The sequence below is a fragment of the Ipomoea nil genome, unplaced genomic scaffold, assembly GCF_001879475.1.
Source record: "Ipomoea nil cultivar Tokyo-kokei standard unplaced genomic scaffold, Asagao_1.1 scaffold1096, whole genome shotgun sequence".
Classification (NCBI taxonomy): domain Eukaryota; kingdom Viridiplantae; phylum Streptophyta; class Magnoliopsida; order Solanales; family Convolvulaceae; genus Ipomoea; species Ipomoea nil.
This window is the reverse complement of record NW_017617524.1, coordinates 1,194,736-1,211,872: the sequence shown is the minus strand read 5'-3', so window position 1 is coordinate 1,211,872 and position 17,137 is coordinate 1,194,736. Positions and strand designations below refer to the sequence as shown.

At 37.6% G+C, this 17,137-nt stretch overlaps 2 protein-coding genes across 3 annotated transcripts in view; both read left to right on the top strand.

Annotated features, from left to right (window-relative positions):
* LOC109183041 (LRR receptor-like serine/threonine-protein kinase GSO1) overlaps nucleotides 1-10,185 on the top strand; it is a 60,315-nt gene extending 50,130 nt beyond the window's left edge. Inside the window, exons 3-6 of the mRNA XM_019333257.1 lie at nucleotides 7,343-7,426; nucleotides 7,513-7,674; nucleotides 7,768-7,914; nucleotides 8,042-10,185. Of these exons, the coding sequence (XP_019188802.1) occupies nucleotides 7,343-7,426; nucleotides 7,513-7,674; nucleotides 7,768-7,914; nucleotides 8,042-10,185 (2,537 nt within the window). The remainder of the gene's footprint in view (nucleotides 1-7,342; nucleotides 7,427-7,512; nucleotides 7,675-7,767; nucleotides 7,915-8,041) is intronic.
* LOC109183080 (receptor like protein 30-like) lies at nucleotides 5,163-6,658 on the top strand. Of its 2 annotated transcripts, none has more exons than XM_019333303.1 (4): nucleotides 5,163-5,528; nucleotides 5,987-6,142; nucleotides 6,268-6,357; nucleotides 6,509-6,658. In XM_019333303.1, exons 1-4 carry the CDS (start codon nucleotides 5,171-5,173, stop codon nucleotides 6,622-6,624), a joined length of 720 nt encoding a protein of 239 aa, XP_019188848.1. In that variant the 5' UTR covers nucleotides 5,163-5,170; the 3' UTR covers nucleotides 6,625-6,658. The 2 variants fall into 2 exon arrangements, with proteins under 2 accessions (XP_019188848.1, XP_019188847.1); XM_019333302.1 differs by having other exon boundaries at nucleotides 6,259-6,357.
* Nucleotides 10,186-17,137: the final 6,952 nt, after the last annotated feature.

Sequence of the window (17,137 nt, the reverse complement as noted above, 5' to 3'; positions counted from 1 at the left end):
TTTGTCTTTTGAGTTGTTTCCTGTGAAACCTATACCAAATTTTGCCGAAGTCTTTCTTCCAGACTCAAGGATTTCGTCAAGTGTAGACGTGGTATCCATCATTTAGATTTGGCGTTTGTAGGTGTTCAGCTCCTGTTTCAGAGTCTGTACCTCTTGTTTCAGTTTTTCTTCTCTGACCGATGCCTCTTTAAGGAGCAGATCCCTATCGACTATTTGAGTTTGATACACTTTCTTTGCAGTTGTTACAATCCCTATTTCACTAGTTAATCTACGATTTTCTTTCCTTAGTGCTGCCCATTTGGGATACAATTTATTAAACTCAATTTCAAAAGATGATTCACTTGACTCTAAATCTTCTGCAGAATTGTACTCGCCTCCCTCTAAATCAGCAACATCTTCATGACACGATTCAGCAGCCATATGTGCAGTAAAGGCAACAAAATTACCTGAAATTTCGTCTGAATCAGATCCTCCTGTTTCACCGTCCGAGTCATTATCACTCCAAGTAACTGCTGACATGGATTTCTTGCGTCGAAGATAGGTGGGGCACTCTGCTTGTACATGCCCGAAGCCTTCACATTCATAGCATCTGATCCCTTTACTGGTGGACTTCTCTTTGGACTGTCCTGGACGTGAACCAGAAGACTTGACGGTTGACGAACCGGATTTAGAACTCGTTTTAGATGATGACGCCCCCTTTTGCATATTCTTGTTTCGTGAGCCTTTTGACACCTGTTTCAAAAGTTTAGAAAACTGTTTAGTAAGATATACAACTGGATCATCACCTATTTCATCTAAGTCAGGTGCACAATTATTTTCTTCAGCGGTAAATGCTACTGTTTTTTGTTTTTTTTTTTTTTTTGTGTGATCTGTTAAGATTTCCATCTCATATGTTCTTAGATTCCCCATTAGTTGTGTTACAGTCTTTTTCTCCCAGTTGTCATGTTCCTGGATTGCTATAACTTTCATCCGGAACCGAGGTGGCAGTGATCGTAGAATTTTTTTCACCAACTTTTCTTGAGTGAACGGTTCTCCGAGGACCATAGCTCGATTTGCTAGCTCTTGCACACGAGTGTGAAAGGTCACGATGGTTTCATCTTCGTTCATCCGGAGCTCCTCGAAGTCTGACTGTACCAGTTGCAGTTTCGATTGTTTTACCGACGATGTGCCTTCGTAGGTAGCCTCTAGTGCTTCCCACGCACCTTTAGCTTAATCATGGCCTGCAACAATAGGAAATTGACTTTCATGAATTAGCCCATAAATAATATCTAGTGCCTTATCGTTGTGTCCAGCACTTGTTTTCTCAGCTTGGGTCCATTCATTTTCAGGTTTTGTCACTCGAGTTTCATCCTCACTGGTACTGACTTTTGTTGGATGTTCCCAGCCTGTTACAATGATACACCACACTGCTTCACCTTGTGCTTTGAGATGAGTGCGTGTGCGCACCTTCCAATATGCATAGTTGTCACCGACTAGCTGGGGAAGAGCTTTAGTGTGCTCCGTTCTGTAACACTCAATAACCCGTGAGATCGAACAATTTAACAGAATCAGAAATAATAAAACTAACCACTGAAGGATTGAGATCAAGGGGCACGGAGTAGCCAGATCGTCAGACTAATAACTTAAGTCTGGAGGCTCTGATACCAATTGAAAAAACCCGTGTATCTTGAAATCAATTTAACACTAAGGATTCTACTTGATTTTATATTACTAGACAATTTCGCTGTTTAATTAAATCAATTCAATCAACATATAAATAACGAAATTGAAAGCGTAAATAAAGTAAAGACACAGTAGAATTGTTACGCAGTTCGGAGCTCCTTCTCCTACGTCTGCGGGGCAACCCACGTCTGCCCAATCCACTAGATGTTCACCACAGAGTATTACAAGAGGTAACTACAAACGGCTCACAGCCTTTACCACTACAACTCTTCTAAAACACCTACTCAGGACTGAACCGTGCATGCCATAACCATCTTTGGTGTAGCACTTCAGCTGTCACAGGTACTAGCTTGTAGTACAGATTTAAATCACAATTAATATAATCAATATTAAACCAGTAAAGTAGGAAGCTTGCATATGAGATCAGAATTTCAGAATTGGCAACTTCCTCTTTCGTTTTCCCTTCCTTATATACTGTACGCAACTCCCATTTCACCAAGCCTTGATTGTAGCTTCATATGTGGCTTGAATTCTTCTCAACCACTCATTCATTAAATGAGATCTTCAGACTTGCTTCTTTGTCCAATTCATTAACAATAAATCTCCACCACACATTTTAGCTTGGTCCAATAATACTAATTACAAATCATGCTAATTACATATTAATAAAATAAACTAATAAATTAGCCAATCTAATGTGTACTATTTTGTACACTTACATATATATATATATATATATATATATATATATATATATATATATATATATATATATATATATATATATATATATGTATATATATATACTCTCGCTCTTTTGTAAAAAGAATACTTTTTCAGTGGGGGTTTCTGTTGAGTCACATTGACTCGCTTTCTTTCTTTCTTTCTTTCTTTCTTTCTTTCTTTACTCGCGGGCGAGGTAGGAACTGCACCAAGTGAACGAACCTATCCGAGCTCGCGAGACGGAGCCAAAGGGGGGCAGCTGCCCCCCTCACCCCACCCCCACCCCATATATAACCTTTGTATGTATATATGTATATATAGTACAAGTTTTAGTATTAGTATAAAAAACTACTAGAAATCAACAAGAAATGAATTAGATTAGTTAGTAAGGCATATGTTTATTTAGTTATAATAATAAAGGTCAGGGGTTTGAATCCTTTGGTGTCAACATTTTTTTACAGTTTTTTTGACTCATTCCCTATGGTTTCAACACAGTCACGTTTTTAATAGTTTTTTTTTTAAATATTTAACACACACACACACACACACACACATATATATATATATATATAACATTCTTTTATATTAATAATGAGATGTGTAATTTATAATATATTTTCTATTCAAATTATTTTATCAAATTAATTATGTTTTATATTTTGTTATGAATCAAGTTTCGATGTGTTTTATTTTTCGACCATATCTAACAATATTTACAACTATATTGCATAGGTAATTTATTTTTATTTTTTAAAATTATCTCTTTTTTTTTTTAATGTTTTGCATTTACTGAAAAAAAAAATTTGAATCTATTCCTACTTCTTCGCCCCCCCCCCCCCCCCCCCCCCCCCCCTCAACATAATTTCTGGCTCCATCCCTGCGGGCTCGGCATCTAGCCGACCTAATACTCATCTCGCCCATTAGTTACGTTAGAAATAATATCACTCATCCGCACGGGTTTAGCTCAATGGTTTAGTGGGCAGTATTTGGGGTAAGAGACCAAGATTTGAACCTCGGTGGCGGCAGTGTGGGAATTATGTCCAAAGTTGGCAGATTCCTGCACCGACATTTGGCCCTGCTTACTAACCCATTGAGTTACTGTGATTTACATCCTCTCATATACTCTGTTGGGTCGGAGTGTGGGGGCCCTTAGGGTTTGGGGAGGGATTCAACCTTTTTGGAGAAGAAATAATTTCCCTCAATATAATGTAGACTTTCATCTATCCAACTGGCGCATTTTTTTCCAAGTCAATTTGTATATAGAAAGGAAAATGCCAATCCCGAACGTAACTCAAAGAGTTCCCCCTTTCACGGTTTCACCATACTTTTCAATCGATTATTTCTCACCCATAAACGCGTGGAAGAATTTTAATTTAAACCACTCCATACGCTTGACTGCATCAAATCTAAGTTGTATGTATGCTAACTATCAACGTATTAATTAGGTTGGAATATCTTTTTATTCGATAAGAAATTAGTGAAAAGTGTACTAAAATATTTCAAATTTTATTGCAAAACAATCAATTTAAAATAATTGTTTTTTTCAAAACATTTAAAATAATTGTTCGTTACAGCTTACAAATGTAGCAGGATTTTTGCTGTCATGCAAATTAGAATAATTCTATCGAATTGAATTAATTGTAATTAAGGATGGCATGTAAATCACTAAAAAAAAAAAAACCCTAACAAAATTATCTCATATCGAATTCGCTCAAACAAAACTATAAATTTGCGATTTGTTTTCAATTTTTATTTATGTAATTAAAATTTTTGTTTGATACTTAATGCAAACTGAAGTTTATAAACATAAACCAAGCCAAAAACTGATTTGATTAAGATAATATCTAAATTATTGTAAACTTGAATGTTTAGTAATGGTAAGATCTTAGTATTTGATTTTATCAAGATGGAGGATTATATTTGAATAGTATTATTCATGTTAAAGAAAAGTGACATCAGATGAAAGGAGGGAATGATCAAGCCCACCTAAGAAGATTTTAAACCATTCGCATGCATTTTTTTTTCCAAGTCAAGCTTGACTTAGAAATGAGAGTGTCAATGTCGAAAGAAACATAATTGAGTGCTACTCCTCAACCAATAAATGCATGGAAGAAGCTAAAATCATATCATGGAATCTAAGTTTTTTTTTTTTTTTTTAATTAGACTAACAAATAATTAATTAAAATTGTATTAATTAGTATTTAAGTTATATTACAATTAACTTGCTAATATAATGATCTTTTTTAACATTAGTGTAATTAAGGAAGAGCTAGTAAACCAAAGAAAAAAAATCAAATCAAATATAATTAAAATGGACAAATTAGATATGAAAATGACTATTATCAGACATTAAAATTGGAATGGACAAAGGCAAGAGGTTTTAGAAAATACTATGTAGCCTGCTATCCTAGAAAAAGCAGCTAAGGTAACTCAAATTTATAATCTCACCGGACTCCGGATGATGACTTTAGGATTACAAGTCAATGAACGTGTGAAACAATCTAATCTCAACTAGAGGCCAATAATTATATATTATATATCCTAATAATAACTAATAAGCATGTACATACTTAGAGCAATAATATATCATTTTCGTAATTTTTGAACTATTGAATTATTGCATCATATATATGTATCTAACAAACAACATAAGTAGTTGTCATATGCACTAAATATCTTCTTATTTAAGAGAGCTAAGGTTATATGAGAAGAATCCGTGTAGCCTCTTCAGTTACAATACTCACACAATATTGAGTCTATAGTTATACTTGTTTTACTTCATCAAATGGGGAAATTCTTATTATGGGTTTTGATTTTGGTGATGGTAGTGAACACTTTGAGCTGTTTAGGGTGTCTCGAGGAAGAGAGGATTGCACTCTTACATGTGAACACTCACATACTGAACACCACATATGGGAACTCTCTAGATTCATGGGTTGAAGATAAAATGAGTGATTGTTGTAAATGGTCAAGGGTGACATGTAGTAATATTACGGGAAGAGTGATTGGACTATATCTCTCTTTTGTAAGCTATGAAAGAGTTGAGAATTGGTATATCAATGCTACTGTATATCTCCCTTTCAAACACCTCAACTCTCTAGACTTGACTAGAAATAACATTGCTGGTGTGGTTGAGAATGGAGGTAAGTCATCTTTTTTAAAATATTTAAATTTTCATTTATTACTGTTAATTACTTAGTATTATTTAATTTTAACTATCAGATCAGAGGATCAATTGAAATTTGAAAACTTTAAATATAAAGTTTAATTTATTAATGAGTATTTATTATCATGTTTATTCAAACAACTCAACCAATTATCTATATCAGACTTGAGAAATTGAATTAGATCATTTGGATGGTGTGGTTGCAAATGCAGGTCAACTCAAATAAAACTCTATTATTTATTATTGTTAGTTATAACTGACTACAATTTTCAATTCTCAAAGCAAAAAATTAAAAATCATAATAATGTCAAACTACAGGAAACGAAAATAATTAACAGGTTTTGATAATGGTAGTAGATTGCAAGACATAATTAAACTCATATATACATATCCTGTTCAATTATTATTTCATTAATATTTATGATATGTTAACAGGTTTTGATAAACTGTCAAAACTTCGCAATTTGAAAGAGCTTGATTTGAGCTATAACAACTTGAATCGCAATATATTTTCTTCTCTCAGTCATCTTTTGTCTCTCAAGGAACTTTATTTGGATGAAAATCCTTTGGATTCCCCTCATAATAATTCAGGTATGCTTATTTAACAAGTCTTATCAACTTACTATGTAAGATAATGAGTTCATTATTCAATTGATGTTGTTTAATTCGATCACGCATGCTGAATTTTTTATTATTTCATACTATAGACAATATAGGTCATGAAAGACTCTCCGGATTAAACAATTTGGAGATCCTCCACATGAGATCAACCAAGATGGAAGAAAACAATGTCTTATCGGCTTTGAGTAAACTAATCTTTTCAAATATTATTTATATTTATGTTGCTTATATATGTGACAATGTCTCTGTATTATACTTAAAAGAATACAATTTAAGTGAAATAAATTTACACCTGCATCCCACGATGAGTTTTTCTGAGTACTCTTTTTGGGACAGATTTAAAAGACTTCATCAACTTGAAGGATCTCGACATAAGCGAGAACAAATTCCAAAGCTTTGAACCAATTAAAGGTATTGGAGGGAGGGAAATGTTTTTGAAGCATTTATGTTGACAAAATTTATAAAATATACTTTGTAAGTTGGAGGGAGAAAAATGTGTAATGACTTAATAAGCTTACTGTAATGAATTTGTAATATTGACTTAGAGAATATGTAATAATATCTTAATAAACATGCACTTATTACTTAATTTGATTATAGGCTAATTAAATAATATATGGTCAATTTAAAGATTTTAAAGCTTTTTAATGATATATTTTTTATACACTAATTTTATTTGTACAAAAAAAAAGGAAAAAAATTAAATTTAAGTTTAAAAAGAATTTAGGGAGAGGGATGTTAGTTTTATCTAATTAAGTTTTTTCATAATGATCTAAGAGCAATTTTACTTGTATTTGTTATTCTTGTCTGTGACGTATATCGTTAATTTTTTTTATTGAATTTATTTTGAGGATATTATTGAAGGAGAAGTATTGATAAATGTTGTTAAATAATTCTTGGAATAATCATATCATAAGTTGTCTAACTTAAGTTTTTGTACAGATGGAAGAAGATTAATGAAATTGGAGAGATTGAGTTTGGACAACAATAGGTTTAATAGCAGCATCTTCAAGTCACTTAAAGAGTTCCCTTCACTTAAAATTCTGAGTTTGAGAGAAAATAATTTTCACGGATCACTGCATATACAAGGTTCCTTCATTCAATCTCTATCTTCAATTAATATTTGCCGATCTACAACGTGAATCATGTAGCCTTCAACTTTTTCTGCAGATATAAATGCTTTGAGCAGTTTGGAGGACTTAGATTTGAGTTATAGTTCATTTGAGGACTTTGAGACCTCTACAAGCCTTTCAGGTCAATTAGTTTTATATAATTATTATATTTTTTTTCTTAACATATATCTTTAACTTAACTTTTTATGTTTTGTAATGTGGAATTAGGAGCATCAAGTCAAATTAAAAACAACAGTCATCATCTCCAGTTGCACTTAAATAGCATCAAGTGTAACATGACAAAGCTATTACAGTCTTTGGCAACACTTCCATCCATTAAGAGCCTTCGTTTAGAAGAGAACAACATTACAAGCATTGGTGCAATTCATGGTGAGGAAAATGAAAGATCTACTGGTCTTACTTGCATTCTGCTCACACCATTTCTTTTATCTAATTTTGTTTCATGTGTATGTGGCATTTAAGCATTGAGGAATCTAAGCATGCTAGAAGAGTTGTTTCTTGACTACTCTTACCTACATAAGGACTTTCTTCAAAACATTGGACCAATGAGCTCGCTCAAAGTATTATCAGCGAATAGAGCACAATTAAGAAGTACATTACCTAATAAAGGTAAAATTATCGTTTCTTATCAATTGTTATTCCTTTCATGGCTATAACCATACACTCCTTAATAACTAATTAAGTGTATGTCATTTCATTTTTGTAACTTAAATTTTTTGTGATTACATCATTATAGGTTGGTGTGAACTAAGGAGCCTCCAAGAGCTTTGGTTTAGTGAAACTCAATTGGAGGGAACACTTCCACCATGTTTGGAAAATTTAACATCTCTTAGTTTAATTGATCTCTCTCAAAATCGGCTTATCGGAAACATTGGTTCGTCTCCGCTTTCAACACTCAAGTCACTCAAATATCTATTCATTTCGAGTACTTCTTTTGAAGTCCCAAGCTCATTCAGATTTTTTGCTAATCATACAAAGCTTAGAGGCATTCTTGCTAATGGAAATAAGGTGATTACAGAAACTGAGTTGCAAAGCTGGGTGCCTAAGTTCCAATTACAAGTCTTTTATATGTCAAATTGCATCGGCCTTCTAAAGTTGCCAACATTTCTTCACTACCAGCATAATCTGAAGGTTTTTGAGATCTCCAACAACAATTTGGAGGGAGAATTTCCCAACTGGTTGCTACAAAACAACATGGAACTCGTTTATTTTCTAATGAATTCCAATGCTTTCACAGGAGTCTTTAAGTTGCCGTCACACCATAATGCTAACATGTTGAGAATTAGTGTCTCCGACAACAAGTTATGTGGAGAGATTCCTAACAACTTAAGTTCATCCTTTCCAAATGTTTTTGCATTGAACCTCTCTTATAACTTGTTTGAGGGTCAGATACCTTCCAATCTTGGAAAGTTGGAACAGTTATACTTTCTGGACTTGTCAAACAATTCATTGACTGGAAATATTCCAAAGGAGGTGTTGATAGGTTTATCCTCAGTGTTGTCTCTCAAACTGTCAAATAATAAGCTGCAAGGAGAAATAGTACAAGAATTTGCTTGCTTATCTTCACTTGGGTTCTTGTATCTTGACGGTAACAATTTCACAGGCACCATATCGGATAGCCTTTCTAATATCTCATCATTGTGGATTTTGGATATTAGTGACAACAAATTTTCTGGAGAAATTCCAAGATGGATGGGTCATATGACAAGTTTAAAGGAACTCAGTTTGTCCAAGAATCATCTCAAAGGTTCCATCCCTGTAGAGTTTTGTTACCTTGAAAGTCTCTTTGTTTTAGACTTATCAGAGAATAACTTAACAGGGTTAATTCCATCCTGCCTTAATCCACCCATCATACAATATGTTGGTTTGAGTAAAAATCACCTTGGAGGTGATCTCACACATGCATTCTTTAATAACAGTCCCTTGGTCATACTTGATTTAAGTTATAACGATTTTGTTGGAAAAATTCCAGAATGGATAGGAAGCATCTTTGAATTGAGCATTCTTAGCCTCAAAGGAAATCAAATTGAAGGTACGATTCCCATGCAAGTATGTCAGCTTAAGAGACTAAGTATGTTGGATTTATCTAGTAATCGACTAATTGGTCGGATCCCCCATTGTTTGAGTAAGTTGAGCTTAGAGGCTACTGATAAAAAATCTGAACCTGTTTCTGTTGGATCTTTAGGATTTAACATGGAGCCTGCAATGCCATATGATGTCAGTGGATTGATTGAATTTTCAACGTATGGCATCCCTCCAGAGGTGGGATTTACAACAAAAGGAAATTTATACTACTACAGAGGAGTCCCACTCACATATATGTCTGGAATCGATCTCTCTAATAATAAGTTAATTGGTGAAATTCCTTTTCAGTTTGGAGATTTAATAGAGATTCGTGCATTAAACTTGTCACACAACAATCTTTGTGGAACAATTCCAGAAACATTCTCAATGTTACATAATATTGAGAGTATGGATCTTTCTTACAACAAGTTGAGTGGGAAAATTCCCAACACTTTATTGAAGCTCACTTCATTGGAGTTCTTTAGTGTTGCACACAACAATTTAACAGGTGCCATACCAGAACCAAAAGCTCAATTTGCTACCTTCAATGAAAGCAGTTACAAGGACAATCCTTATCTCTGTGGGCCACCATTACAAGTCATTTGTAACAGGACTGAGCACCCATCATCTTCATTGCTATTTAACACTAATGGTGCGAGTGATGAAGAAAGTAATAATGTTGATATGGAGGTTTTCTACATCAATTTTGGTGTATCTTATATTATTTTTTTGTTAAGTACAATAATAGCGTTATATTTAAATCCTTATTGGAGAAACTCATTGTTTCAACTGATTAAGGTCAATGCATGTATGTAAGTGGTTATGTGAAGTATGCCTAATGGCTGTTTGGATTACTTAATATTAATAATTTCAATGTTGTATTTTACTGTTTTTAATTTCATGAACTCATATCATTTGTATGCTCTACTATATATATAATAATTATTATTATTATTATAATAATAATAATAACTTGAAACTATATGTGTTATGATCATAATGGTCCTGGTTTTAGGACGACTTAATTTTATTTGATTTGGGACAGTTAATCAAATTCTAGTCTCTTATCAATTAAAAGATCATATGTTTTTTAACTAGCAAATTCAAAAATTTGTATATACTACAAATTTTCAAAAAGCTTTTAAAATCCACTATAACTATCTAATTTCAAGTCAAGCTTGGCCGTACTAATACTTTTTTTTTTTAAAGCGGTAATTAATGATAATGTTGGAATGCATGGGGACAGTGAAATTTGTGTATGTAAGCATTGAAAATTTAAATAATATTGTTGGACCGTGGTGGATAATTGGTTGCTAAATTAATTACTTTAATTGAGGTAATTGGACTAATATTTATTTAATTGGGTTAATGAAATGGCCCATTGAATAATTAATTAGTTTAATTACTTAATTAAATGTAATTGGATGTTGGATTGTTCGGCCCGAGATGACGAAATATTTAATCGAGTTGGACCAGACGGCTATTGAATCAATTGGACTGCATAATTAGCGGGCTTGACTTGGTCTTGGCCCACTAAAATTATATGTGGATTATATAATTTTGAAGAATTTGAATATTTGATATTACTTGAAAATTTAATGAAATCATGAACCTGGACGCAATGGTGTCCCGATACATTCCTTAATTTAATTAAAGAAATTAAATTAAATAAGGAATTAAGAGTTGGTTGGAGATTTTCTCTCACCCTCACCACTATAAATAGTGGTTTTATTTTCAAGAATGGGAGCTCTGGAAATCTGCACATCGAAGCTCTGCCGAAATCTCGCCAGGATCTCATCTGGAACACGCCCGCAGTTATATATACTGCGTATATAGCGCTGAGGAATACGCCATTTGAACACCGGAAGCCCTTCTTTGAAGATCAAGCTGCATATTAGCCCTTCATTGAAGAACAAGCTACATAACTCCGGAGGCCCTTCAGCAAGGAACTACTTCCAGTTCGGTATACTCCCGAACTCGGCATACTTCCAGTTCGGCATACTCCCGAACTCGGCATACTTCCAGTTCAACATACTTTGAACTCGGCATACTTCAAGTTCAGCATACTCTGAACTCGGCACACTTCTAATTTGGCATATTCCAAATTTGGCACACTTCCAATAGGTATATTTGTAGTAGAGAATCAGAGGACTTCTCCTATACAGAGATTGTACCCCTTCCCGTTTGATATATACTTGATACTACTTGTAACCGATACTTTGAATTTTGAATATATACAATTCAAGTTTTTCGCGTTTACATATTTTGGCACGCCCAGTGGGACAGCTCTGCCTCTCATCTCTCTACTACTATACCTCTACCTGCGCATCAAATGGCATCGAACAATCCCATGTTCAGGAGGACCTATGCCCAAGCTACCAAGTCCAAGTCTACGCCTGTAGCTAGCCCTGGCACAACCCAGAAAACGCAAGGTCCGCTGACAAGGAACCGCGCAAAGGATTTGGGGGTCCAAGTGCCTGAACCTCAGTCCATGGCACGACGTGTGGTTCGAAGGCTCGACAAGGCCCCTGCTGTCTCAAAGGCAATTGCTTTTGCTGGAAGTCCACCCTCTCCCAAGGGAGCTACCGATGGTGGTAGTCCAACTTCTATGCAAGGGAACGCTAATAGCGGGAGCACTTCCCCTGTAACTCCGCCACATCCATTATGGAAGACTGCACCTGAGTGGTCGCATGTCTACAATGTCATGCCGGCCATGGCGACAAACACAGAGTCTGTGGAGGAGCAATTAGCTAGAATTGCTAAGTCTCTGGAAGGAATGGCTGTCACTCTCCAAAATCAAGAGAAACGGCTTAACACCCTCGATAATAGGGTAGGAAGCATCATGGAGGAGCAAGGAAGCCGTGCTCCAGGAAAGCAACCTGAAGGGCAAGAAGAGGTTGGTCAGCAATCACCACCACCTCATGTTAGCCATGTGGTAGGAGAAGCTGCTTCCCACTTACCTGTAACTGAGAAAACTATTCCAGTTACCGAAGGCATGATACCGGTGGATCAGTTGAAGGACTACATAATGGGGGCCATCAAAGGCAAGTTGGATGAAGGCCAACCTTCATATTCCTATGCTAAGCCCTACACACAAAGAATTGAGGAGTTGAAGATGCCCTACGGCTATCAACCTCCTAAGTTCCAGCAATTCGATGGCAAGGGAAATCCCCGACAGCACATTGCCCACTTTGTGGAAACATGCAATGATGCAGGGACTTATGGCGATCTGTTGGTAAAGCAGTTTGTCCGTTCATTAAAGGGAACTGCGTTTGATTGGTACACTGACCTCGCGCCCGGCTGCATTGATAGCTGGCATGATATGGAACGTGAGTTCTTAACTCGTTTCTATAGCACAAGGAGAACGGTCAGCTTCTTGGAACTCACTACTACTCGCCAATGGAAGGGTGAACGCGCCGGTACCTACATCGAAAGGTGGAGGGAACTATGCCTGAATTGCAAAGAAAGAATAACCCAAAGTTCTGCAATTGAGATGTGCATCCAAGGAATGCACTTTGAACTCTCCTATATCCTACAAGGGATTAAGCCAAAGTCCTTTGAGGAGTTATCCAGTCATGCTCATGACATGGAATTGAGCATCGAAGCCAGCGGAGGGCACAACATATTGAACTTGCCTAGCTCCTCCAATGCACCTGGAAAACAAGAAGTTAAAAAGTGGAACAAACCTTTTCCAAAGCAGGAAAAGAAAGAAGTGATGAATGTGAAGGCTACTCCTATGACAGTCTTCACTAAGGCAACTGAAAGGCCTAGGTCAAGATCATTTTCTGGCCCGTCAAGGGGTGGTAGAAGGCCGACAATTGAAGAAAGGCAGGAGAAGACTTATCCTTTCATGGATTCCGATGTATCTCCCATGTTTGATGAGCTACTCAAACTTAGGCTCATTGAGTTGCCTGAAATGAAACGTCCCGATGAAGCTACAAGGGTGGATGACCCATATTATTGCAAGTATCATCGTCTTCTTGGTCATCCGATTGAGAAGTGTTTTATCTTCAAAGATAAAGTAATGGCACTGGCCAGAGATGGAAAAATCGAGCTTGCCGATGCCAAAGCGAGCTCAAATCAAATCTCGATTACACCCGGACGGTTCGCTCCGCTGTGTACTGAAAAGGAAGATGGGAAACAACGGAAGCGTCCACTCCCCTTCATTGTTAAGCACGCTGTCGGTCAAAGTTCAGAACCGCAGCGGAATGGTAACGCATCCGAAGGTAAATGGGTGATTGTCACTCATAGAAAGAAGAAATTCGAGCCTGTGAAGCATCAAAAGCACATAGTGAAAAATTGGGTTGAGAAAACCTCAAAAAGTACTCATGCCCGCAAATCAAAGACGAAGGGGCATGTCAAGCAACCACGAGCACCAGTTTCTTTGGCTCAATATATGCCAAAAGGATTTGATCTTCAAGGGGCAGGCACTTCTAGCTCCTGCCTAAATACAAATGACAAGCCAGAAGATGGAGGTGAATGTTCATCTCCTAAACACATCGAGGATGAGGAAGTGTTAATGCATAAGGCTACTTCCTACTCCACAGAAATTACCTTCAAGGATGAAGACTTGTTACTTGGAGGCACGCCACACAATCGCCCATTATTTGTTGAAGGCTACACCCGTGGGCAAAAACTCAAAAGAATTATGGTTGATCAAGGCTCAGCTGTCAACATCCTATCCCTCCGAGCTGTGAAGGACCTTGGTATATCTACAGATGAGCTTGCCCAAAGTCGTCTAATGATACAAGGCTTCAACCAGGGAGGGCAAAGAGCAATCGGCATCATCAGACTTGACTTAAGAATTGGGAGCCTAAGTTCAGGTGTCCTCTGCCATGTCATAGATGCGAGGACATCTTATAACTTGTTACTTGGAAGGCCGTGGATACATGAAAATGGGGTGGTACCCTCGTCTTGGCATCAATGCCTTATGTTTGAAAGGAACGGCATAGTTGAAAAGGTTGTCGCCGATGAAAGCCCTTTCACCGAGGCTGAGTCTTACTTTGCGGATGCAAAGTTCTACATTAAAAGGAAAGTTATTGTTGAAGATACGCTCATCTTCCCGCTTGCAAGGATTGATACGCTCAAAACAAATGCAGCAAACTCATCCGAAGAGAAATGTGGTGATAAAGTGGGCCAAATATTCCCCGCCAAACGTACCGAGGGTTTTGACCCTAACGCTTATAAGCTTCTAGCCAAGGCTGGCTATAACCCCAACGAGCCACAGAAGTTGGGAAAGCTTATCCCAGAAGCCGGTGGTAAAGGCAAACCAAATCACCAAGAACCTCAAACGCGCAAAGGGTTGCGCTATGTTCCCCCTAAACCAGTGCGAATTCTTATAAACAGGGCTGCAAGTAATTGTATCTCCGCGGAGGGAAGCGAGTATGACCCAAACCTCACTCCTACCAATGATAATGGGCAAGACAAAAAGAAGTCAGTCTTCGACCGAATCGGTAAGGTGAACTCTCGACGCTCCGTCTTTGATAGACTGGGGTCAAGTCCTAAAGCCCTAAAGAGAAAGTTAATGCATGATCGACTTGGAGCTGTCCAAGTTATTAAAGACAGTGCCAATGTTCCTGCTGAAGTGGAGCCTCCCAAAAGGCTTAGAAGCATGATTCCTTCTCGGATGAGACGAGAAACATATATTCACGTTTCATGTGGTGAAGTGTTGAAAGTCCAACCGAAGACCATTGTACACACTCGTGTATATAAAGAAGAGAATGAGGAAAGCGTAGGCTCAAGTGATGACGTACCACCAACCACTCAGGGAGAGGTGGCATCGTCGTTCCATATCACGTTATGTGATGAAACCCCGATTGAGGGAGAAGATGCGGAAGAGGCACCCCATGAGTTAGAAGAAGGGGTACGAGCCGCGATGGACGAATTAAAAGAAGTTGATCTGGGAACGCCTGAAAATCCTCGTCCTATCTTCATTAGCGCACTCCTATCTGATGAAGACGAAGAAATCTATGTCACATTGCTGAAAGAATATATTGATGTCTTTGCATGGACATACAAGGAGATGCCAGGGTTAGACCCAAAGGTAGCTGTGCACCGCTTAGCAGTGAAGAAAGGGTGTCGCCCGGTCAAGCAAGCTCAACGACGCTTCCGCCCCGAGCTCATTCCCTCGATTGAAACAGAAGTTAATAAGCTTATTGAGGCTGGCTTCATTCGTGAAGTTAAATATCCAACCTGGATATCCAGTATTGTGCCCGTGCGCAAGAAGAATGGCCAGATCCGCGTCTGCGTAGATTTTCGGGACCTCAATGTGGCATGCCCGAAAGATGACTTCCCGCTTCCTATCACGGAGTTAATGATAGATGCCGTGACTGGGCATGAGATCCTGTCATTCATGGATGGCTCCTCCGGCTACAATCAAATCCGCATGGCGCCGGAAGATGAAGACTTAACTGCATTCCGAACGCCGAAAGGTATCTACTGTTACAAAGTAATGCCCTTTGGTTTGAAAAATGCAGGTGCTACATACCAAAGGGCTATGCAGACAATATTTGATGACATGCTCCATAAAATGGTCGAATGCTACGTAGACGACCTGGTTGTGAAGTCGAAATTGCGCAAAAATCACTTGGCGCATTTAAGGCAAGTCTTCGACCGCCTACGAAAGTTTCAACTGAAAATGAACCCCCTGAAATGTGCTTTTGGGGTTGCTGCTGGAAAGTTCCTCGGGTTTACTGTTCGACACAGGGGCATCGAGATTGAACAAGCCAAAATTGACGCCATAATGAAGATGCCTGAGCCGAGAAACCTTCATGAGCTTAAAAGCTTACAAGGGAAGTTGGCTTACATCCGAAGGTTCATATCAAACCTAGCAGGAAGATGTCAACCTTTTAGTCGGTTGATGAAAAAGGGCATCCCGTTCATATGGGACGAGGCATGCAAGAGCGCATTTGAGAGTATCAAGTCATACTTGATGAAGCCGCCTGTGCTAACCGCTCCTGGCCCGCATGAGTCTAAACTGTGAACGGCTCTACTTTGTAAAAAAAAAATCATTTGAACTACGTTTGACTTGATCTCCTTGATAGGAGTACGTAGGCAGCTTAGAAATCAAATTATCTAAGTTCAGTCATAACAAAACAAATCCAACTCATGTTGCAAGAATGTTGTATCAAGACAATCATCCAATAAATCAAAGTAAAGATGTTATTGCTAGAAGACCAGCGTACAAACGAGAAACGTTTAGTTATCAAAAGTTAGAATGAAATTACAAAAGTTCTTGCAATCAAAAAGAGAAACTAAAGGACAAAGAGCATCAGTCAACAAAAAAGCCTAAAGCTAAGCATATCGTCTTTGCATGCTTCTAAGCCTCTCTTTGCCTCCTTTAGTCTCGCTTCATCCTCTGGCGTCAGTACAATTAGTTCCTTAATACGAGTGACCTCAGCCTTAGCCTCCAAAATGGCAGTCTTGGCGTTGCCCAGGTCGTCCGTCGTTTTGGCAACCGCAGTGTCGCATTCCTCCACCTTGGCGCGAACTAACTTCAGTTCTTTCTCCAGTTCCTCTTCCCGATCTTTTGCAGTCTTAAGCATCTTATGTTGGCCCAATAGATCTTTCTTGAGTCTCTTAAACTCGTCTTCTGCATTCTTGAGCTCATCCTTCGCCGAAGATAAAGACTGGGACTCGCTTGATGTTTTGTCAGAAATTATGGACCTTAGGTTATCAAAGGCTTGAGCTTTTGTGAAAATCTCTTCAACCCGTGTTTCTAAAGGGGAGATGTCAAGGTCTAACTTCCGGAGGTTTGCAAAAGCATCCG

Coding starts and splice junctions, on each gene's coding strand:
- LOC109183080 (XM_019333302.1), top strand. CDS start 5,171: ATGGGGAAATTCTTATTATGGGTTTTGATTTTGGTGATGGTAGTGAAC. Junction 5,529..5,986: donor TGGTGTGGTTGAGAATGGAG/GTAAGTCATCTT, acceptor ATATGTTAACAG/GTTTTGATAAACTGTCAAAA. Junction 6,358..6,508: donor CAATGTCTTATCGGCTTTGA/GTAAACTAATCT, acceptor TTTTTGGGACAG/ATTTAAAAGACTTCATCAAC.